General features: G+C 40.0%; 1 protein-coding gene across 1 annotated transcript in view; it reads left to right on the top strand.

Annotated features, from left to right (window-relative positions):
* The window catches only part of LOC126260706 (pyrimidine-specific ribonucleoside hydrolase RihA-like), a 100,483-nt gene that overhangs the window by 56,465 nt on the left and 20,136 nt on the right, over nucleotides 1-23,882 (top strand). The window contains exons 3-5 of the mRNA XM_049958042.1: nucleotides 771-945; nucleotides 19,685-19,801; nucleotides 23,308-23,465. Coding sequence (XP_049813999.1) covers nucleotides 771-945; nucleotides 19,685-19,801; nucleotides 23,308-23,465 — 450 coding nt within the window. The remainder of the gene's footprint in view (nucleotides 1-770; nucleotides 946-19,684; nucleotides 19,802-23,307; nucleotides 23,466-23,882) is intronic.

The following is a 23,882-nucleotide window of genomic DNA, read 5'->3' as shown; positions in this document are numbered from 1 at the left end:
TAACACCTACCATTGCCTCAACCATTTATCATGTCTTAGAATCCTGTGAAGAACTTTCTTCATTCATGTAAAACCCATACATCAGATGCATGTTCCACAACCTTCATTCCATTCTCATTGTGGCCAATAATTACACCTTCCACTCCAGTTTTTCCCTGACATTTATTTCCCTGTCTCTTCTAATAATACTCAATGTGTATCTGCTCATTTTTGAAAGGATTTCACATTAAAAGTCCATATCTAACTGCCTTAAGTAAAAACTGGTAATGCACAATGATTATTAACTTTACAGTTCAGACATGAAAAAATCTCCTGGCGATTTTTACTCTTTGTTCCTTCATTCAGTCGATTTCCTTGACTGTCATGAAAACACAGTTTCATAACATGCTCCTATAGGGCTATAATTAATGTGTACTATTTTGCTCATAGTGTGCATCATACATTATTTTATTCTTATTGCAATTGATGATCAAGCCTACTTCCAAATTTGTTCTATCGTGTTGCATCATAATGATGAGACTATTAATGAAGAATGAACACATTGAGAATAAAACTGTACATATTAACAAAGATTCATCTGATTTGGCTAAATAGTTCATGCAATATTAATGTATTATTTGCCAATCACAATCACGGTCTATCTTTTCTCTCTTCCCTGCCTCTAGTCTTCACTCTCCTGGCTGCTCCTCTTTCTTATGATCCATGTGATAGTGAAGAATTACAGCACACAGCTACAAACAAGCAGTCCTCCAACATGGTCAGTGTTGCAGATTCCAGTGTATGCGGGTGCCTCACAGTCTATTCTGGAGACACCTGAGTCAGACAACTACTTCGGCGAGGATGGGTTCGGTGACATCGAGTACCCAAATGCACCAGACCCTGCTGAGTACTTGCAGAAGGAGCATGCTGTTGATGCTCTCGTTAGGATAGTCTCGGAGAATCCAGGTAAGCTTATCAGCCTTGTTCACTCAAGAACTTGAGAAATAGGATGTTGCCTGTCACTGGCCCTTCTGTTCTGAACAAGACAGTCATAGGATTAATCATCAAAACAGATGATAAGTGAAACAGTGGAGAAAATTATTCACACTCTTTTCCTTCTCCAGCTTAATTCATTTATTCAGCAGCCATTTGATGTCCCATTATTACAAATGATATGTGTTGCATGAGTATCTGGTGTTATTATGGTTGTATAATTTCATTTACTTGGAGTTATTTACTGCTTTATTAGAGTGTGATAAAGCAGAATATAATAGCTAAACAGATTTTTTCCATTTTGCAGAATATCTCATTGGGGATATAAGATAGGAAAAGGCTAATCTGTTAATTATGAGTAGTATGCTACAATATTACAGTTTCAAAAAGGTGATATCTTTCAGAAACCTATTCATTACTTGATAGGTTCCAAGTAGGCCATGAGGCACACTGAAACCTCTGAAACATGAAAGCAAAAGGTAAGTATGTGAATGCTGAATTAGGACTACTTATTACAGTTGAAAGCATCTGTCTGACTACAGATACACATGTCATTGTCATCATAGGGAAGTTAATAGAAGTAGGCAAACCCAAAATGACGGTTGACAAAAGACACTTTATTGACTGAAACTGCTCAAGCTAAAATCACATATTTATGATTCAAGAGCCAGACTCAGATGGCTGGAAGCAAAGAATGTCTGTGTTAATCTGCCTTAGGTGGACATCAGAGAGTTTACTTTGTCAGAGCTTGTACATTCTGGACTCAACATGCTTACCCCCCGCCCCCCCCCCCCCAAATCAACCGTACTCCATGGGGGGAAGGGGGGGGGGTAAGCATGTTGAGTGCAGAATGTAATCCTCTAAGTGCCAGTGCATGGGGGAGCAACACAGGAGCACTATTCATCAACCGGATGCATGGGTGTGCTCACAGCTGGAGGCAACAATGTTTGTTGTTTAATGCAGGGTGGTGAAAAGGGTTGACGTTCCCCTGGCATGTCCACCACAGTGTCTGGAGCATGTGTGAATGGATCATCATGAGTATCCAAGATGGTTTCAAATGATGAATGGAGGCTACTGTTGGCTTGTCATGCAGTAAAGTGACAAATGTGTTGTCTCCCCTTTGGAGAACTTTGAGTGGTCCTGAATATGGTGGTTGCAGTGTTGATCTTATGGTGTTGTCTCTTAACCTTAGGTAGTCACAACATGCGAAGGCATTATGCACAAAAACATTTGGTACAGCATAAGGTATTGTCAGCAGTGTGCAGATCTGTGAAACATGTTTTCATGCTCTGCTGACTAGTTCCAGTAAGTACAACACATTTGGTGGTTCAACAGGTTCAACAAATTCTGCCGGGAGATGTAAAGCTTCACTGTACAAGACTTCCATTAGTCATGCCTGCAAGTCCTCTTCGAAGGAAGTGCATATGCCCAACACCACAAAAGGAAGTGCATCACACCATTGTTCACCATGGCACATTAAAGCTGCCTTAAAGAGTCCAATGTCACCACTTCACCAACCCATTCCTTTGGAGGATGGTAGGCAGTGGAGCAAAAGCACCTGATGCCACAAAGCCTGCAGAGTTACATGAACAAGGCTGACCCGAATTGACAGCTCTGACCAGTGATAATCCCACCGAGGCAATAAAATCTAGATATCCACAACTGAATGAATGTTTTACCTGTTAACTCTGTGGTGATTTCTGCCAATGGTGCTGCCTCCACTCACTGTCTCACACAATCAACCACTGAGAGAATATGTCTACAATCATTTTACTCCAGAAGGAGCACAATCAAATAAAAGTGAACATGTTATTGTCTGCCTTTAGGGATGTCAAACTGGTCCACTGACACGCTACACATACTTGTGTCTTGTGTCCACTTTTTTCTTTACTTCTGGCCTCATGTAACAGATTGTTACCAATTTTGTTGAGGGACATATCCCATCCCCGGTGACACAATTGGCGCAAGTGATTGAAGATGTGTTTCCGCATAGTCAAAGGAACCAATGGGTGAGCCCTGCCCTGCAAAATGATGCAGCAAATCTGATTCTCGAATCCGGTGAGCAAATGATGTTCAAGCTTAAGACTGGTGTTCACACTGTGCGAAAGTTCTTGGATTTGTGGGTATCATTCCTGTGCCACTGCAATATCCTCATAACCTATGTTCTTGTACAATGCATTGATTCATGACAGCCACAACATTTTTGTCTCCTCTGATATGCTGTCTGTCAGTTGTGAACTGATCGATGTAGTCAAGATTTTGAAATCATCTTGGTGAAAAGACACTGCCTGAGTTTCTTATTGCTTCTGCTGGCAGGCAATGATCTGTATGGGAGCTGCGAGTTGTCTTGATTTATTACTACTTTGTGCTGTTCTAGCCTATTAAAAACCATGTGGAGGAGCTCCTCTTGTTCATCTGGGGAAGATGAGAAAACTAGGATGTCATCTAGGTAAACAAATTGGAGTAATAACTTGTCAACGAAGCTCTGCTAGGTCTGTACAACATTTTCTAACATGTACAGCATAAACAAAAAGGGATGACAGCCATTTTTAGCTCATCTTTGCTCAGCACAGGAATCTGCAAATATTCTTTCTTGCAGTCAAGCTGAAAATTGTGGCACCTGCCAATGCATGGGAAAAGTCTTGGATATTCAAGATTGGATATATTTTGGGTATTGGCTATGCATTCAGAAGCTGACAGGCCAAAGTATGTACAAACCACCATGCTTTTGATATTAAATTTATGGGTGAGGCACATGAACTGTCCAATGACTACACTATTTTTGCACTATTTCCACATGCAGTAACTCATCTGTCAGTTTTTAGCCACATGCAGTCTATGTGGCACTAGGTGCTGCAGTTTAAAATGCACCAGTCATCATGGTGTAGTGTGTATACAATGCACAATTGTTTGATATAAGCATCACGTAATGGGGAGACTTGTACACTTTGAATACATACTGACTGACTTGAATTCTTCTTCTGCTGTCTGTATTTAAGTTTTAAGTACTGCATTTTCCTCTAATAGTTGAATTCTTTCACAGTTGACTGCTTGATATCTTGCAATCATATCCAGCAGTATGAGATTCAGTGTGTGAAGTTCATAGGAACTGGCATATCCATTTCCAATTTCACATGAAGTGGTTTGCCTAAGTACTTTTGTCACTGAGTCCGGCACAAGGCGAAAATGGTCAAGGAAATCTGCACCTAAGATTGATTCAGTCACGTCTGCTATTATGAACAGCCATGTGCACTTTGTCGCCAGTCAGAAATCTACTATTAATTTAACAGTTCTGAACTGTCATACTGATATTTCATTAGCTGCTGTCAATTGTGTATGTGAAGATACTGCTGTCAATGGTGGAGATCTGCCTGGGATGACACTGACTGCTGATCCTGTATCTGCCAATAACTTTTTCTTTGACATATGAACAAAGACGTGGAGTTGAGCATCGTCTGTAGGAATAGGCAAACTGGTGTGGCATTTATTCTCATTGTTTAGGCATCTTCATTTTGTTGGGTGGTCCAGTGCTTCTACTGTGGACCACTGTCAGAGTTTGAGAACTCGCAAGGACTTGAACAGTTGCGTGCTCTCCTGCTGAATCATGTGTGAAACCAGCAAAAACAAGGACATGCCCCCACGTCAACAGTCACTGTGTTGTTGTTTACAGTGTGAATGGGGATGAGTTGCATGCATCTGCATTTGGCATCCTGCACTCGGTTGTTGTCAGTGGTGCTTGTGCTTGGTCAGTGTCCAGTGTCATTGTGTGTTCATGGCTACTGTGGTGGGATGGATTGTTTTGAAATCCAAGGCATTGCTGTGTCTTGAAATTGCTTTTTGTTGTCTGTGTTGGACTGCATAATGACTGTCTGCCAAATTTAGCTTAATATCAATTGGGACCCGTTCCCTCAATATTAGCACTGACTGTAGTGAGGGAGGTAATCTTAATATCCAAACAGACCACAGCACAGCATCTGGGATAATGCTAGGGTCCACTACTGCTTGCAGATGTCCCCAAAATTGCAAATGTGTTTGTGGGTCAATCTTCTTTTCATACAAAACTTCACTTAGCTGTTTTTCCAGTGTTTTAATGAAGCACTGTAGAAGTGCACCTTTAGCTGCATTGTATCTGCTGGTAATGTATGGTACACTTTTGACGTCACTGACCAAATACATGTACTCAGAGATGTTGCTCAATAATGCTGAAAATTTTGATGTGTCATCTATAATGCCATGGCTCTGTAGGATCGCTTCAGCAATATGGAACCACATGGCTGCCTGGTTGGATTGGAGAACTAATAGTAGATGAGTTTTGTAACTTTTGCTATTTTGGCATCAAAATAACTGATAATGGAAGAAGTAGAGAGGATATAAAATGTAGAATGCAATGATGAGGAAAGCATTTCTGAAGAACAGAGATTAGTCAATATTGAATGTACATTTCAGTATTAGGATGTCTGTTCTGAAGGAATCAGTCTGGAGTTTAGGCTTGTTTGGAAGTGAGATGTAGACAATAAACAGTTCAGGCAAGAAGAGAATAGAAGGTTTTGAAGTGCGATACAACAGAAGAATGCTGAAGATCATGTTTGCCAGTTACATCATGTTTGCCAATGAGGAGATACTGAATAGACTTGGGAAGAAAAGAAATTTATGGCATAACTTGACAAAACAGGGATCGGTTGGTTGGACAAATTCTGAGGTATCAAGGGATCACCAGCTTAGTATTTGAGGAAGTGTGGGGGTAAATACTGTAGGAAGAGACAAAGATATGAGTATAGTAAGCTCATTCAAAAGATGTAGGTCACAATAGCTGTTCAGAAATGAACAGGTTTGCCCACGATAGAGTAGTGTGGAGAGCTGCATCGAATCACTCTTCAGACTGAAGATCACAACAATGATGATGATGATGATGACAACAACAACAACAACAACAACAGAATCTGATTACAACAAAGAAGTGGAGATATTATGTTAAAGTTGCCAGCATATCTTTAATATTTAACTTAAATTTAACCAATTATCGGTGAACTGCATAATGAAGTCCAGATGTAAAAAAAAGGTTGACTTTGGAGAGGAGCATCATGTTTGGCATGAAGAAACAAGAAAATGAGTTGCTCATCAGATGTGTTATGAAAAAGACGTGTTCTGCAATTTCTATGTATGTTAATTTGTTGCATAATTTTAGTGCCCATGTTGAAACTTTAATGTGTTTGATCCACAAGTGGTGTAAGAAGTAAAACACAGTGAGGAAGATTGCTGAAACTAGTTGCCTATTCTTAATTTCTTACAATTAACATGATAAAAGCCATTAGGGAAGTTTCTGCAAAGCTGCAATTGAAAATCTGGGATACTAATTGCACAGTTTTGACTCCTATGAGATCTTCAAGAACAAAGCTAAGTATGTTGTGCTCCCTTATTTTATTGGGAAAGAAATGGAGTCCATAGTGCTGAACTCATGTCAGGCATGATGAAACATGCAAATGTCAGTGAGACTTTCAGGGAAAGTCACAATTACCTTCTGTAGACTCAGATGGATACAATTCATGACTCACATGTCTTCTTCCCCAAACATAGCTTGTGCTGTCAAATGAATACTTTGTAATGAATATGTATGTCAACAATATCAAATATATGTTGCTGTTACAGACTTCAGTCTGAAGGCAAGGGGATTTGTTTCCACTTAGGTGTTTCAGTCAGAAGGCAGGTTTGATGCAGCTCTTTGTGCTAATCTGTCCTGAGCCAATCTCTTCATATCTGAATAACTACTGCAACTTACATCCATTTGAATCTGCTTACTGTATTTGTCTCTTTGTCTCCCTTTTTTAACTCCACATTGTCCTCCAGTACTAAATTGATGATTCCTTGATGTCTCAGAATGTGCCCTATCAACCAATACTTTCTTTTAGTCAATTTATGACACAAATTTATTTTCTTCCCGATTTCAGTACTTCCTTATTAGTTAGACAACCTACCCATTTAATGTTCAGCTTTCTCCTGTAACAGCACATTTCAAAAACTTATATTCTTTTCCTGTCTCAACTACACGTCATCCATATTTCATTTCTTAACAAGGCTGCAGTCCAGAGATATACATTCAGAAATGACTTCTTAAGAGTTAAATTTATATTGTATGTTAACAAACTCAGCCTTCTTGGTAATTTTTGCTTATTATCACCAGTCTGAATTTTCTATCCTCTCAATTTCGGCCATTACTCTGCAACTCTGCATGTTCTGCCAAAACTTATCTGCTGTTTTTACTGTCTCATTTTGTAATCTAATTCTCTCAGCATCAGGAAATTTAATTCAACTACACTGTATTTGCTCATTGTATAGGTTGAATAGCATCAGGAACAAGATAAAATACCTTTCAACCACTGCCTAACTTTCTTCATATTCTTCAGTTTTTATACCTGCAGTCTGGATGCTGCACAAGTTGCAGGTTGCCTTTTGCTCCATTTATTTTGTCCCTGTTACCTACAGAATTTCAGAGAGTGTAGTCCAACCAACAATGTCAAAAGCTTTCTCTAAATCTACAAATGTTATTTTTCCATCCTTCCATAAATAATTTGTGTCAATATTTTGCAAGCATAATTTATTAAACTGATGGTTCAGTGGTATTCATACCTGTCAGCACTCACTGTCTTTGAAACTGGAATTGGAATTATTACACTCTTCTTGAAATCTGAGGGAATTTCACCTGTCTCATGTAACTTGTATACCAAGTAGAATAGTTTTATCATGGCTTGCTCTCTCAAGGACCTCAATAATTCTCAAGGAATGTCATTTACTCCAGGGGCTTTGTTTCCACTTAGGTGTTTCAGTAGTACACAGGTACAAAATTTATTCATTACTTTTACAACCCTAGTTCCAACCTAGTACACAGACACAACCAGGGTATATTTATATTTCATTAAACGTGTTAACACCTCACAGAATACAGAAATTATTAACTAACATAAGGAATGCTTGAAAGACACATGGCGGAATCAGCCTAAATCACTACATGCTGTATTGCACTGCTAGATAGGAAACTGATTCTTAGTGTGCCTGTAAGCAATTGTAGTGTTATTCTGGGAAAGCCCACTTCCCACACCACAAGCACTGCTCACTCTCCAATTGGCAGACCGATTATAACTGTCACTGAAGGAACCAACACATTCAAAATGGCTCTGAGCACTATGGGACGTAACATATGAAGTCATCAGTCCCCTAGAACGTAGAACTACTTAAACCTAACTAAACTAAGGGCATCACACACATCCATGCCTGAGGCAGGATTCGAACCTGCGACCATAGTGGTTGCGCGGTTCCAGACTGAAGCGTCTAGATCCACTTGGCCACAATGGCCGGCTCCAAAACATTCAAGTCACAAGTTACACCTGCCCAGTTGGGGCTATTGGTGAGTCACAGCTGCCACATGGGATGGTTGGGATGGAATGTTCTGAAGGAACAAAGACACTACAGGTGCATAAGTAACATCCAATGTTTTATGGCTGCAGAGTGTAGTGGCTGCAATGGAATGTTCTGAAGGAACAACGGCATTGGAAGAACACAATCGCTGACCACAATTGCCCACCGCTAATACAAATTACTTGGAGAGCAACTCTATTTGCTACTTTGTGTGAGGCAGAAGGGACATATTCAGCCTTACTCATGTATTCATAACAGAAATAGGCCACTCCTTTTGAACACTATGCAGAACTTTTATTATTGAAACACAGAGATGACAAACACTTAAAATTTTCCAATCAATAAAAACTTAAATCTTGACAGTCACATAATATTAGTGGTGTGTGTAGTATAGTGTGAATAAACTTATTTAATCAACAGTGCAAGAGACTGTGATGATGTAATGACAGAGATTCTACAAAATTTGAAGAATATTTTACAGTATGAATAATACTCTTAACTACTTTGTCTACCAAAACTTAGAGAACTATATCTTTTTTAAATCAATGAGGTCCTGCCTTATATTTCCAGTCTCCCACCACCTCCCAAAGTCCCACAGTCCAGCCACAGAGGAGCGTTCCCCTCGTAACTCAGTACCATCCGGGACTGGATCAACTGAATTACATTCTCCGCCAGGGTTTTGATTACCTCTCGTTATGCCCTGAAATGAGAAATGTTCTGCCCACTATCCTTCCTATCCCCTATCCCTCCTACCGTGGTATTCCGCTGTCCACTGAACCCACATAATATAGTCGTCCATCCTTACACTACCCCTGCTCCCAATCCCTTACCTCATGGCTCATACCCCTGTAATAGACCTAGATGCAAGACCTGTCCAATACATCCTTCTACCACCACCTACTCCAGTCCGGTCACTAACATCACCTTCCCATCAAAGGCACCTATCCCATCAAAGGCAGGTCTACCTGTGAAACCAGTCATGTGATTTACAAGCTAAGCTGCAACCTCTGTGCTGCATTCTATGTAGGCATGACAACCAACAAGCTGTCTGTCCGCATGAATGGCCATCGACAAACTGTGATCAAGAAACAAGTGGACCACCCTGTTGCTGAACACACTGCCAAACATGATATCCCTCATCTTAATGACTGCTTCACAGCCTGTGCCATATGGATCCTTCCCACCAACACCAGCTTTTCTGAATTGCGCAGGTGGGAACTTTCCCTGCAATACATCATATCTTCCCGTAAGCCTCCTGGCCTCAAACTTCGTTAGTCACTGTCCTCACCCATCCAGCCCCCTCCCTGTTCCCATTTCTGCACTACACAGCCATCATTTCACTGCCACACCCAGTCTTTTAATTTCTTTTATTTCTCTCCTTTCCGCTACTTACCCCCTCCCCCCTCCACACCTTCTCTCCTGCCCTCCGTCCAAACTGCAGCACTTGACTGTCCACCACTCCCATCATACTATCCCTCCCCCTCCCTGCCCCAGCCTCCTCCTTACCCCAACCCAGTCACCACTCTCATCATGCACTGGTGCTGCTGTTCGCAGTGTGGTCTCAGCTCTCTGAGACTGCTGATGTGTGTGCAAGTTGCGTTTATGTGAGTGTGTGTGTGCGTGTGTGTGTGTCTACTGCTGACAAAGGCCTTAATGGCCAAAAGCTTTAATTAAGTGAATATTTTTATTGTGCCTATCATGACTCAGCATCTCTGCTATATGGTGAGTAGCAACTTTCCTTCTCTGGTATTGTTACATTCCATCCTGGATTTTCTGTTGTTTAATTCATATAGAGGGAAATACATTCATCAAATGCAATACCAGCCCACTAGGTACTGTAATACTGCATTGTTGAGTTAAAACATGGGCCATTGCTTTTTCTTGTGTACATTAATGATCTCTCATCAGTTACACTGCCAGAAGCAGAGTTCGTTTTGTTTGCAGATGGCACAAGTATTGCAATAAATAGTATGTCACATGTAGTTCTAGAAAGATCTGCTAATGATATTTTCATGGATATTAATAAATAGTTTAAAGCCAACTCACTGACATTAAACTTCGAAAAGACTCACTATATGCAATTCAGAACCTGTAAGAGGTTTCCACCCAGCATATGCATGAAGTATGAAGAAGAGCAGATAGAAGAGGTTGACAGTCTTAAATTCCTGGGATTACAACTTGATAATAAATTCAGTTGGGAGGAGCACACCACAGAACTGCAGAAATGCCTTAACAAATCTGTATTTGCATTTCGAGTGTTAGTAGACATAGGCGACATAAAAATGAAAAAGCTTGCATACTTTGCCTACTTTCATTCCATAATGTCATATGGTATAATATTTTGGGGTAACTCTTCAAGTCAAACAAAAGTTTTCAGAGTCCAAAAACATGTAATACATATTATTCATGGAATAAATTGACGTCCTGTAGAAGCCTCTTCAAAGAACTGGGTATACTAACTACTGCCTCTCAGTATAATTACTCATTAATGAAATTTGTCCTAAATAATATATCTCTTTCTCCAACAAACAGATCAGTTCATACATACAATACCAGGAACAAAAATGATCTGCACAAGGACTTAAAAGCACTTACTTTAGTTCAAAAAGGGGTCCACTGCTCAGGAACACTCATCTTCAATAATTTGACAGCAAACATAAAAAATTTAGCTACAAATAAAGATCAGTTTAAAAGGAGCCTGAAAGACTTGTTAGTGGCCAACTCCTTCTACTCCATTGATGAATTTTTTAATAGAAACAAATGATGTATTGTATATGCTCATACTATTAGTATTGTTATTTCAGCTTAAAAAAATTATGTATTGTATATACTCATACTATTAGTATTGTCATTTCAGCTTAAAAAACTGACATGTTCCACGTCCACGAGAATCTCCTCGGCACAGATCTATGGAACGAGAAACTAATCTAATCTAATCTCTAATCATGACATTAGCTTGGATAATCTTTTCTTATGTTCTGCATCTAGATGTCCACTTAAAACATGGACACGTTCTCAATACTATTAGTATTGTCATTTCAGCTTAAAAAACTGACATGTTCCACGTCCACAAGGATCTCCTCGGCACAGATCTATGGAACGAGAAACTGATCTAATCTAATCTCTAATCATGACATTAGCTTGGATAATCTTTTCTTATATTCTGCATCTAGATGTCCACTTAAAACATGGACACGTTCTCTGCATTCTGATAATGAACAACATATGACTACATAAGTTATCTTTTCATATATGACCTCACAATGCATTAAAAAGGTACCCTACCAATGACAAGAATTTTATAGCCAAAGCCTTCTTTGGAAAAGGAACCACCCCACACACATTCATTAGCAGAAGAAAGTATACCTCACGCACACGTGACCACCATCTCCAGCAGCTCAGATTGGAATGCTGATCACTGTATGATAGACACGGAAGGCACTATCAGCACCATGTCTGATTGCATGAAAACCAAATGTGAACTGATGTCGAAAAGGTCAGTGTGGGGTCAGCATGCGACTTCATTAATTAAGGCTCTGATGGCAGCCATGATTGAGTCACAGTAACTGTATTTTGTGATGCGACATTTGTGCTCCTTACTGCTCCATATTCCACACAGTTTTTAGATGAAGCCAATGGCTGCACTACACTGCAGTCAGTGTTGATGAATTAATAGCCACAGAGGCATGAGGAACTACCCAGTGTTAATTTGCTATAGCATGGAAAACAACAGTATTTCATAAATAATGGGGCATTCACTGTTTTGGGGTCACCATTGTGGAAGTATACCTCTGTACAGTAGAAAGTGGCATGTAACACACAAACACCGATGTGTCTAAATAAACATTTATTAACTTCATACCCCAGGGATTCATACCTAGTGAGTACGTGGCTGGCAACCACAGGGTCCCGACCTGAGTCCTGGCATTGCTTCCACTTACTTATGCCAGGCTGCTCACTTTTATTTTTCCTATTTGGCCACCCTTGGCCAACTCTTGTTCTTTTCCGACCCTGACACTATTAGGTTTCGAGGGCTAGGGGGCTTTCATTTCCAACCTATACTTCTACTGAGCCGAATATCTCCCGGGATAAGGAGATTACCTTCTTTCAAGTGCCAACGGCCTTCTAGGAGGGCAGATGAGCGGCTAGAAGGAAGGGCACTCTCTTGCCCTTGGGGTGGGAAACTGCTCCTAAAGGTGGAGGAGCCACAAGGTGGCCAACGGCATAGAATGGAGAAGGCAACAGGAATCCACTCCATTAAAGACCCGAGCAGGTATCCCAAGTATCAACAGCTTATGATGGAAAGCTCGTTGGTTAAATTCTCCAGAGGTAAAACACTCCCCCATTCAGATCTCCGGGTGGGCACAACTAAAGAGATACCAAAATCCAAAAGCATTAATGTAAGAAGGATAGCAACATGGAACGTCAACTCACTTCTTAAATGTGGTAAACTGGAAAACTTGAAAATGGAAATGAAATGAATGGATATTGATGTACTGGGAGTCTCAGAAATGAGATGGCCAAGGTTGCGCACTATCCCCTGTTATCTTTAACCTATACATTGAAGAGGCACTGAAAAAAGTAAGGGAAAATTCACAGACAGGTGTAGTAATTCATGGCCAACGAATAGATATGATAAGATATGCCGATGATATAGCTGTCCTGGCTGAAAGTGAAGAAGATCTTGTAGTCCTACTGAATAGAATGGATAAAGTTATGGATGAAGAATATAATATGAGAATTAATAAAGCAAAAACAAAAGTAATGGCATGCGACAAAGAAGATCAAGTGAAAGTCCAAGTTCATGTAGGCAATGAACTGCTTGAACAAGTTGATAAATTTACTTATCTGGGCAGTAATATTACCAGGGATGGAAGGGGCAAGGCAGAAGTGAAAAGTAGAATTGTTCAAGCAAAGGCTGCTTTTAACAAGAAGAAAAACATCTTAACATCTAAGAACATCAGCCTTGAAATCAGGAAAAGATTTTTATATGTGTGGAGCGTGGCATGCTATGGGTGTGAAACATGGACTCTCGGGACAGAGGAAGACCAGATGATAAATTCTTTTGAAATGTGGTGCTATAGACACATGCTCAGAATAAAATGTATCGACAAGGTCACAAACGAAGTGGTTCTGGAAAGAGCAGGTGAGAAGAGAAGCTTCTGGAGTTTCATTGTTAAAAGAAGAGTGCAATTTACAGGCCATCTATTAAGACATAAAGGACACCTGAACACAATCATAGAGGGATATGTCGAGAGAAAAAGACCAAGAGGAAGACCATGACTGAGGTACATGGATCAAATTGTGAAAGATGTGGGATGTAACACCTATAAAGAAATGAAGAGAAAAGCTGAAAGACGCACAGAATGGAGACAAGCTGCCATTGTAGCTGTTGCAAACCAATCCTTGGATTGACCGCTACAGAAGAAGAAGAACTTCATACAATCCACCACATAACATCACTTGGTGCAAACTGGCATCCCGGGTGCAGAGGATCCATGCCCACACTAAGCGGCACTAGTCAGTGATTCCCTTTGTCTCAATGTCTCAATGTCCCCATAATTGTAAAAAATTGCTACTTGTAGCAAATGATCACTTTGGAAGTTTTTGTGGACACAACACACGTCATAGATAAATCCATTGATGCCTTCAAAATAGAGATTTGTCAATTGACAATTATTTTGTGTCCTCTTGCTTTGTTGTCTTAACCGCAGACCATTTTTTACTGTGAGGTGGGTTGAGATCAAGATTATCAGAAAGCTTTTCAAAGTTGTTTTCAAGATTCAGTACATCTTTTGCAAAGAGATGTAGTGGTGTATCAGTCTTTCCTGTTAAGTCAAACCCTTTTGAAAGTTTACTTTCACTCCACAGAATAGGATATTGATGTTCTTGACCTTTGTGCAATGCCAATTATATGCTCCCAGCTCCAACCATGCTGTGACTCATATCACTGGTCGTACCTTTCTATTTAGCTCAGGCAGTACAACCATTATTGGATTCACAGAATAGTTCAGAGCTGCACGACAACTGAAATTCCCACCATTCCAACCTGACAAAGTGCCATTGTGTTTCGCAATGGCTGAGTGTATATTCACTTCACTAGGCACTTCCAATGACATTTCAAAATTTGTGATGTTAATCCATAATCTCAAGGAACATGCAGAACTAATAAGTGATATTATCCTTTCCCCTTCACCACACAACAAGTACGATGAAGCAAAAACAGCATTATTACAATGACTGGCCCCCACTTCTGAACAACAGGTGTGGCAAGTCATTGATGAGGAACAGCTCACCAAGGGAATGCCTTCACAATTCTGGAGTCATCTACATTTGCTAGTCAACCTCACACTAATGCTGGACTCAACCCTTTGGACATTATGGATTGTGAAACTTCCATCCCAGCTACAGCTCACAATTACTGTGGTGCACGAGTTAGAGCCACTCAGAAGGAAGTTGGTACTAGCAGACAGATTATATTCAGTGGCTCAACACAGGCAGAACATCGATTTTGGCACTCCTGCCTCCTCTGCTCAGTCAGTTGGCACATGCTCCAAAAAATCACGCTGCTTCCTGACCTCATGCTAAGCTAATGTTGTGAACTCACCTCCAAGTAAACAGGCATCCAATCCATGACACAGCTGGTCACTGAGTGATTTGCTTGGCTGGATGTCAGACACAACTGCTGTGACTGAATGTGCATGTGCCTCAACTGTCAATGAAGCAAGATGGGCTGAAACACGCAGGCATCACTTGGCAGTTTCGAAATACAACATGGGTGCTTCTGTCACTTACATCTAGATCTTGCAGGACCTCTACCACAGTCAGAGGGCTACAGATATCTCCTACCCATGACTGACAGACTTTCACACTGTGTAGAAGCTGTTCCTAACTTCTGTAGCACCTCTCACCATCATACCATGGCACCGCACAATGAAGATAATTCTTATGTGCCTCAGGGACACATGGATGGAAGCTCTCCTATGTGTCCTCCCCGTCCCAACCCACTGGATCTTCCCTTGATAGTGCAACATGTCAAGGATCACACTAGAAATTCAATGGTACTTCATCTGTTTGCACACACAGCCCCCAAACTATTCACACATAAGAGACTGCTGAACTGCACACACATCATCATGCTATGTGATGATACAGTATGAACAGCATTATGACCATCCTACAACAGCCCATTCCAAGTGGCCAGACTGGGACCTCACATATTTGATACTGATGTCAACAGAAGCACCACAGCAGTCTCAATCAACACACTGAAACTAGCATGGACTCTTATCACCAAAGACAACATGAATAACCTACAGAATCACGATGATCTGGACGTCCGTCATCTGAGTGAATTATGTCCTGTGCAACTAGAAATAATCATGACTGATGTAAGAGACTTTCATTTGGAAGAAACTGCAGTCAATTTAGTCAACAGTACCCTACACATACAAGCAAAACACACAGCTCCATAGATCACATCAAAGGCAATCGCTACCACCTCCTTCGGACCATCCGCCTGCCAGTGATGATGGATTTCACAGCAGTGTTGTCACAACTCTCACTTGTCAGCAACCTATCAGCCTGCCCCTTAATACCATGACCAGTTTGTCTCCCCTGAACACACTCCTGAATCACACTATGTCAGCCAACAATTCAGTGCTGCTCTCAAAGTGGAAGAGCCACTCCCTCTTCCCACTATGGTCAGCCATATCACCATCCTCTTTGGTTTGATCTGTACCTGATGTACACCATCTGTGCACTACAGCAGGTGCCAATGATCATCAGCTTGCATACCTCACAGAAAATGGTTTTCCAGCCTCCATTGCTTTTCACTCCAGGGGGAGGGGGAAGGGTTCTGTGGGGAAGTCAAGACAAAGAGAATCACTGACTAGCACTGTGAAGTGGAGGTGAGGATTCTCTGCAGCCTGGACGCTAGTTCATACAAAGCAATGTTAGATGGTGGATGCCTCCTGTTTTGTCAAAGTTATCAAATGTTTAGTAAGACGTATCAGTTTTTGTGTGTTAATTACATGTCACATTGTAGTGTACGGAGGTATACGAGGAATACTTCCAAGCAATAATGCCTGTTTTTTCACCAGAAACCTCTTCAGTTATTGTTATTAGGATATTGTACTATCTCTCAATCATTCACAACAATGAATAGAACCATATTTTTATTTTACTGAAAATTAATCATAAATGTATGAGGGTTGGAACTATAATAGTGGCAACTATTTATTTACAGCTCGTACAAAATATATATGTGTTTCAAAGTTTTATTTACCTTCAAAGTAGTCACCAGCATTGTGTATAGCCTGTTGCCAGCGATGTAGAAGTCGTAGGATACTCTTAGCAGTGCCAGTTGTGTTGACAGTTTGAGCGGCGCGGTCTATTGCCCGATGAATTTGTAGCAGTTCTGAAGCGAATGCCGTGAAGTGTTTCCTTCAGTTTAGAAATCAAATTGAACTCATGAGGACTTAAGTCAGGGGAGTGCAGTATGCAGTATAGCACTTAGCAGCCCCATCAGTCAAACAAATCAGTAACAGCTTGCACTGTACGTGCTTGAGCATTGTCCAACAAAATGATGGTCAGGTCCTGCAGAAAGTTTCATCACTTCTGTCTCTATGCTGTTCACTTTTGGAACACAACCTACAACCAGCTTAGAGACAGAAGTGATGACAATTTCTGCAGGACCTGACTGATGGGTATGCTAAGTGCTATACCACCTACTTCACTCCCCTCACTTAAGCCCTCGTGAGTTCAACTGAATTTCTAAACTGAAGGAAACACTTCATGGCATTCGCTTCAGAACTGCTAATAATTCATTGGGCAATAGACCGTGCTGTTTGAACTGTCAACACAACTGGCACTGCTAAGAGTATCCTACAATTTCCACATCACTGGCAATGGGTTATACACAATGCTGGTAACTACTTTGAAGGTTAGTAAAACTTTGAAACATGTATCTATTTTGTATGAACTGTAAATAAATAGTTGCCACTATTAAAGTTCCAATCCTTGTAGTAAGTTAAAAAATATAAAAAGTTTGAAAGACTGCATCTCTGTAAGTGATATCACCCCACACATGTTGAATAGTGTCAGCTGCATGGTTTGTCAGTATACATAGCAGCTTAAGGAGGTAATATCTGTATACAAATAAAAGTTACAACTTTTAAATGCTAAGAATTTTAAAGAGATGTGGATAATTCTAAATTTCATCACATACTTTTATAGACTGTAGTGGAGACCAAGCAACTCTTTAAATAAGAACTTGTACCTGAAAGCATTCCATTTCTGTATTACAAGATCATGTAAAATAAAGTGGTAGAAATAATATACAGATCACTTTTTTCTTCAAAAATTTAGACTTGATACATATGAAGATGGTATATGTTCTTTCGGACATGTCTGAAAGAACAGATACCGTCGTTGACCATGCAGCTGATTCATATATAAGGCTCACCAGCCATTTGACCATCTTCTTCTATGCAGATGCACAAACAGTGCCCGAACTCTTACAGGAATTTGTAGTAAGGCCGCGAGTAATGAGTACAATGGGCAGGGGCACTATGCATATAGTGCGGGACAATAAGTTGCGAATGTGGGTCTCATGGGAGGCATGCCAGGGATAAGTCCCTGCAGTCACACTATCTTCTGTGTACTCGGTGGCTCAGATGGATAGAGTGTCTGCCATGTAAGCAGGAGATCCTGGCTTCGAGTCCCGGTCAGGGCACACATTTTCAACTGTCCCCGTTGACTTATATCAAAGCCTGTATGCTGATAGGGGTATTCGTTTCATTGTAATTTCAATTTAGACTTTGTCTTCCTTCCTTTCCCATTATTGGAACCCAGGGTGAAGTAATCTTCATAGTAAAGATTTCCTTAAGACATAAAAAAGGAAATACATACCTCTAAATTTGTCACACTATTGGATCTAATTTTGTTTTGCTACTTTCTATGATGTAAATAATGTATTAAATTACTTATGTACTTCTCTTTGTGAGGACTAAATGTGGAAACACGTGCCCTGTGTTTCACTTTTATCACACTGAACAGCACACCAAAGGTCACACAACACTGCCTGCCACTGGTAATTTAACTATCATTGAAGCTGGACAGTAGTCTGTGAAGCATAAAAGAGTAGGTTATAGAAGTTCCTTCTCTTCACTAATGACTCATTCCCTTTCCTGATATGTTTTTTTCATAATGAGAACTACATAACACAATATACATGTACATATATTCTTTGCAAGTGCATAGCAAAGGGTACTTGCATGATACCACACATTAGGATTTCTTCCCCATCCAGCTGCAAATGGAGTGTGAGAAGAATGACTGGTTAAATGCCTCTGTGCATACTGTAATTAGTCTAATCTTGTCTTAACAATCCTTACATAAATGATGTACAGCAGGTTGAACAACATCTCTAGATTCTTCACTTAATACTGTTTTTCAAAACTTTGTAAGTAGGTTTTGGTGGGATAACTGGCATCTATCTTTAAGCAATAGCCAATTCTGGTTTTTAAGCATATGTGTTTCAATCAATGACTTCCATGTCACCATTGCTGTTCATGACCATCCACTCTTATGATGCTGACTGTAAAAGAATGTTATGCTGGTATTCAGTAACCATATCTATGAAGCTTACTTCTGTACATCATTTCATTACTATTCAGAACATATCTCTCAATTTCCAGATATATGATTCTTGAGTCCAGAGAGGGAAATAGATTTTCTCATGAGTTTCAAGATCTGAAGCTCTAACACAAGGTACATCATGAATGTTGTGTATGTTCAAATTCAAAAACCTTATAAATCATGGAACAAATGGTGTCTTCCCACATGAAACACCTACATTAAACCTGCTTGCCTGAAAAAGTGGAACAAATACTTGTGTGGAATATGACATAATTGTTACTTTGGAGAATGCTGTAATAAAAAAAAAAATTACTTCTTTTATCTTTTGCTGAACCAGATGAAAAGTGTATGTGCTAACATGATACAAGGTTCCTTATGCTGTGGCACACTGATCTGAGGATGGCTCTAGTAACAGCTGAAACCAATAATTCTAAAAGTAAAACTATCAATCATTGCCTAGTTAAATAAATGAATAAAAAATAATCCAAATATATTTTTCATTTAGAATTCTTTCTTTAGTTTCAGTATGTGACATCTTCATCTGTTTTTATTGTTAACTGCTGCAATTCTGTGCTACTTTCCTCTCTTTGTGTATTCAAAAGCTTACTTGAATGGATAAGTTAAAATGGCTGTTTTATCATCTCATTGAAACTGTTCACAGGGAACATCACACTACTGGCATTAGCACCTCTGACCAACATTGCTTTAGCAATACGAAAGGATCCTAGTTTTATTCAAAATGTGAAACAAGTTGCTGTTTTGGGAGGCAGTGTTGAGGGTAAGATATAAAGGATTTGTATTTAAAGTACAACAGACAATCATGAAATAGTTGTAATTAGTACAGGTGTTGTACTAAAGCCATCAACAGCACGAAAATTTTAATAATCCTCAGATTTACACCCTTTTTCTTAAGTAATTAAGCAAAACAGGAAAGAGAGCATCAAAGTAAGAAAATAGTTAAGGATATGTCACACAAAATTGGCATTTAAATAGCGACATATATATGAAACACACTGCACAAGGTTTCAGTTTGGAAAAAATAAAGTTAAGTTCATTACAAATAGTGTGAGGATACATCATCATTCACAGTAAAGAGGAAGCAATGAGTAACATACAAGCATATAAAAGGAATTACTTATACACAAGGCATGTGCAGAAAGTAAGTACCATTTTGGAAAAAAAACTCATAAAAACATTTTGACTTGCAGACAGACACAACCAAAAGACACTTATACATTAGCTATTGTCCAAAGCCTTCTGCAGAAAACAAAACACACACACATTCATTCACATACTGTGAGCATACCTCTTGCACACATGACTGCCGTGTCTGGCAGTTTGGGCTGGAATGCCAGAGATGGTGGTCATGTGTGTGTGAGATGTGCTTGCTTGTGTGAATGAATGTGTGTGTGTTTCCTTTTTCTGAAGAAGGATTTGGCCAAAAACTAATATGTAAGTGTCTCTTCGTTGCGCCTGTCCACAACTCAGTGTGCCATCTTTATGGTCAGTAGCAATTTATCTTTTCCTTACATTGTTGATATTCCAACTTAGAGTTTCCATTGTTTCACAAAAACATTTTTTCAAACCAAAATTTATTTCTACAAGAGATAGCATTTCTTAAACTATTTTTCTACATATCTGCCACCATTGTTCAGACATGTGCCACAGTGGGGAATCAACTTATCTACACCCTCTTCATAGAAAGGTGTCACCAGTAAGACAGTTGCTGCTGCAGTAAGACAGTTGCTGCTGAACTCCATTTTTGCATTGTCATCACTGTTAAAGTGCCTTCCTCCAAAATCACGCTTCAAATACAAGAACAAGTGGTAGTCAGAAGGTGCAAGATCAGAGCTGTGTGGTAGGTGATTGAGCAGTTCCCAACTGAATTGCAGAAGAAAGTTTTGAGTGACACCAGCAGAATGATGATGGGCTTTGTCATAAAGCAACACAATGTCTTGACTGAACATTCTACGCCTTTGTTTTGAACTGCATCTGAGGTTTTGTCAGTGTTTCACAGAATCATACAGAATTGACAGTTTCACCTCTGCAAAAGGACTCAGCAAACAGAAAAGTCACAAAAAATGGTATTCAGTAGTAGCTGTCTTCACAGGCAGCACCTCTCTATGAAGAGGACAATTAAAAGTCAATTTCCTGCTACAACAAATGTTTCAACAATGGTGACAACTACACACATAAAAACAGTTTTGCATCACCCCAGTTTCCAGAACTCCTGAAGATAGGTGTTGACTGTGGATATTGTATCACAGACACAGTCCCTTTGACTGTTCAGAGATGTTACTAAACCTGCCCAAAGATGTAAACAACCATGCATGAGCAGTGCTCATTAGACGGAGCACGTCTGACAGCTGATCAGTTCTAGTCATTCCACCAGGAAGGAGGTACACGGCTCATGTTGTCTGTAGTTTAGCCATGCCTAGATGGTCAATACAGCAGTCTGATCACATCCGCATTGTCAGGAAGGGCTCTCAACAAGGGAAGTGTCCAGACGTCTCGGAGTGAACCAAAGCGATGTTGTTTGGACACGGAGGAGATACAAAGAGACAGGAACTGTCGATGACATGGCTTGTTCAGGCCACCCAAGGGCTACTACTGCAGTGGATGACCACTATTTACAGATTGTGGCTTGGAGGAATCCTGACAGCAATGCCACCATGTTGAATAATGCTTTTCGTGCAGCCACAGGACGTTGTGTTATGACTCAAACTGTGAGCAAAACGCTGCATGATGCGCAGCTTCACTCCCGACGTCCAAGGCGAGGTCCATCTTTGCAACCATGACACCATGCAGCGTGGTACTGATGGGCCCAACAACATGCCGAATGGATCACTCAGGATTGGCATCATGTTCTCTTCACCAATGAATGTCGCATACACCTTCAACCAGAGACATGTTCGGAGGCAACCCGGTCAGGCTGAATGCCTTAGACACACTGTCCAGCAAGTGCAGCAAGGTGGAGGTTCTCTGCTGTTTCAGGGTGGCATTATGTGGGGCCGACGTACGCTGCTGGTGGTCACGGAAGGCACCATAACGGCTGAACGATACCTGAATGCCATCCTCCAACCAATACTGCAACTATATCGGCAACATATTGGCGAGGCATTAATCTTCATGGATGACAATTCATGCCCCCATTGTGCACATCTTGTGAATGACTTCCTTCAGGATAACAACATCGTTCAACTGGAGTGGCCAGCATGTTCTCCAGACATGAACATTATCTAACATTCCTGGGATAGATTAAAAAGGGCTGTTTATGGAAGATGTGGCCCACCAACCACGCTGAGGGATCTATGCTGAATCACCATTGAGGAGTGGGACAATATGGACCAACAGTGCCTTGATGAACTTGTGGATAGTATGCCATGACGAATACAGGTGTGCATCAATGCAAGAGGATGTGCTACTGGGTATTAGAGGTACCAGTGTGTATAGCAATCTGGACCACCACCTCTGAATGTCTCACTGTATGGTGGTACAACATGCAATGTGTGGTTTTCAAAAGCAATAAAAAGGGCGGAAATGATGTTTATGTTGATCTTTATTCCAATTTTCTGTACAGGTGCCAGAACTCTTGGAACCAAGGTGGTGCAAAACTTTTTCTGATGTGTGTATGTAGAAAAATAGTTTAAGAAAAGCTCTTTCCTGTAAAAATAAATTTTTGTTTCAAAAAAATTTTATTCTTTCAGTTTCGTTCTCTGAACTTTACATTTACCAGCTTTTTCTTCTCCTCCTGCCTATTGTCATACCCACTCTGGATTTGAGACCATTACTTTCTTCATTTAAGCTGAAGTATCATTCTCCCCTCCCATGCCCAAAGAGATACACACAAAAGCCAAGTAACACTCATCACTCTTACTACGTGCCAATCTATCACTTTAAACTTTCTCTACATGATGAAAGACAATTTGTCTTTATTTACAAATTAATGCCATATTTCAGAAAGTTCAGTTTATTATGTTATGTCACGTTATGATTATGTTCCTTTGTTCTTCTCCAGTATTATGCTTTAGTCTGTTATTCAAACTGATTTACTCTCTACATTAAATCTCTTACTCTTAATGTACCATTTTTCTCATGAGAGTTGTTTAGAACATAAATAAAGTCATTAGTTCCATAAACCTGAGATTCAAAATTGTTTCTTGTTGCCATAGATAAGTTTATGGATACCATGTTCAGTGAGTAATGACTGTAGTAAGCTCTATAAAAACTGTGGCTTTATATGCTTATGTCATTTTAAGATCTGTCTGGAGTGCCTACTTTCAGGTGTTGGTAACAGAAAACCAGGTGTTGAGTTCAACATATTCATGGACCCTGAAGCAGCAAGCATAGTTTTCAGTTCATTAGCTGAGAATACATCGGAAAGCAAACAAGTCTTATTAACACCATGGGAAACAGTTAATATGAGAAACTATATCACAATGGTAAGTAGTCACACATATAAAAAGTGCCAAATTTTACTCATATTTATCATATGCTTGTCCTCACAGTAAATGCTCCTCCTCACAGATCGGTGGTCAAAAAGTTAATGTGTTATTAGTAACCTGCAGGGGTGTCCATATTAAGGTCCCAAATTAGTACCACTTATTAAAGGTTATAATGCCCAGATGGTATTCGGAACAGAAAAATGGTTGAAACCAGAAGAGAATACCAATGAAATCCTAAAATCAGGCTGGAATATTTATTGTAAGGATAGCAACAATGTAGGAAAATACTGTAAGTAGCACTCTGTCTTGCTACTCACTGTAAAGTGACATGTCAAGCTGCAGACAGGCACAATTAAAAGACATTCACATATTAGAGGGGCAACTGGTCTAGAAACTAAACTCTAAATTTAACCT

This window comes from Schistocerca nitens, chromosome 5 (genome assembly GCF_023898315.1).
Source record: "Schistocerca nitens isolate TAMUIC-IGC-003100 chromosome 5, iqSchNite1.1, whole genome shotgun sequence".
Classification (NCBI taxonomy): domain Eukaryota; kingdom Metazoa; phylum Arthropoda; class Insecta; order Orthoptera; family Acrididae; genus Schistocerca; species Schistocerca nitens.
This window is presented reverse-complemented; position numbering and strand designations above follow the sequence as displayed.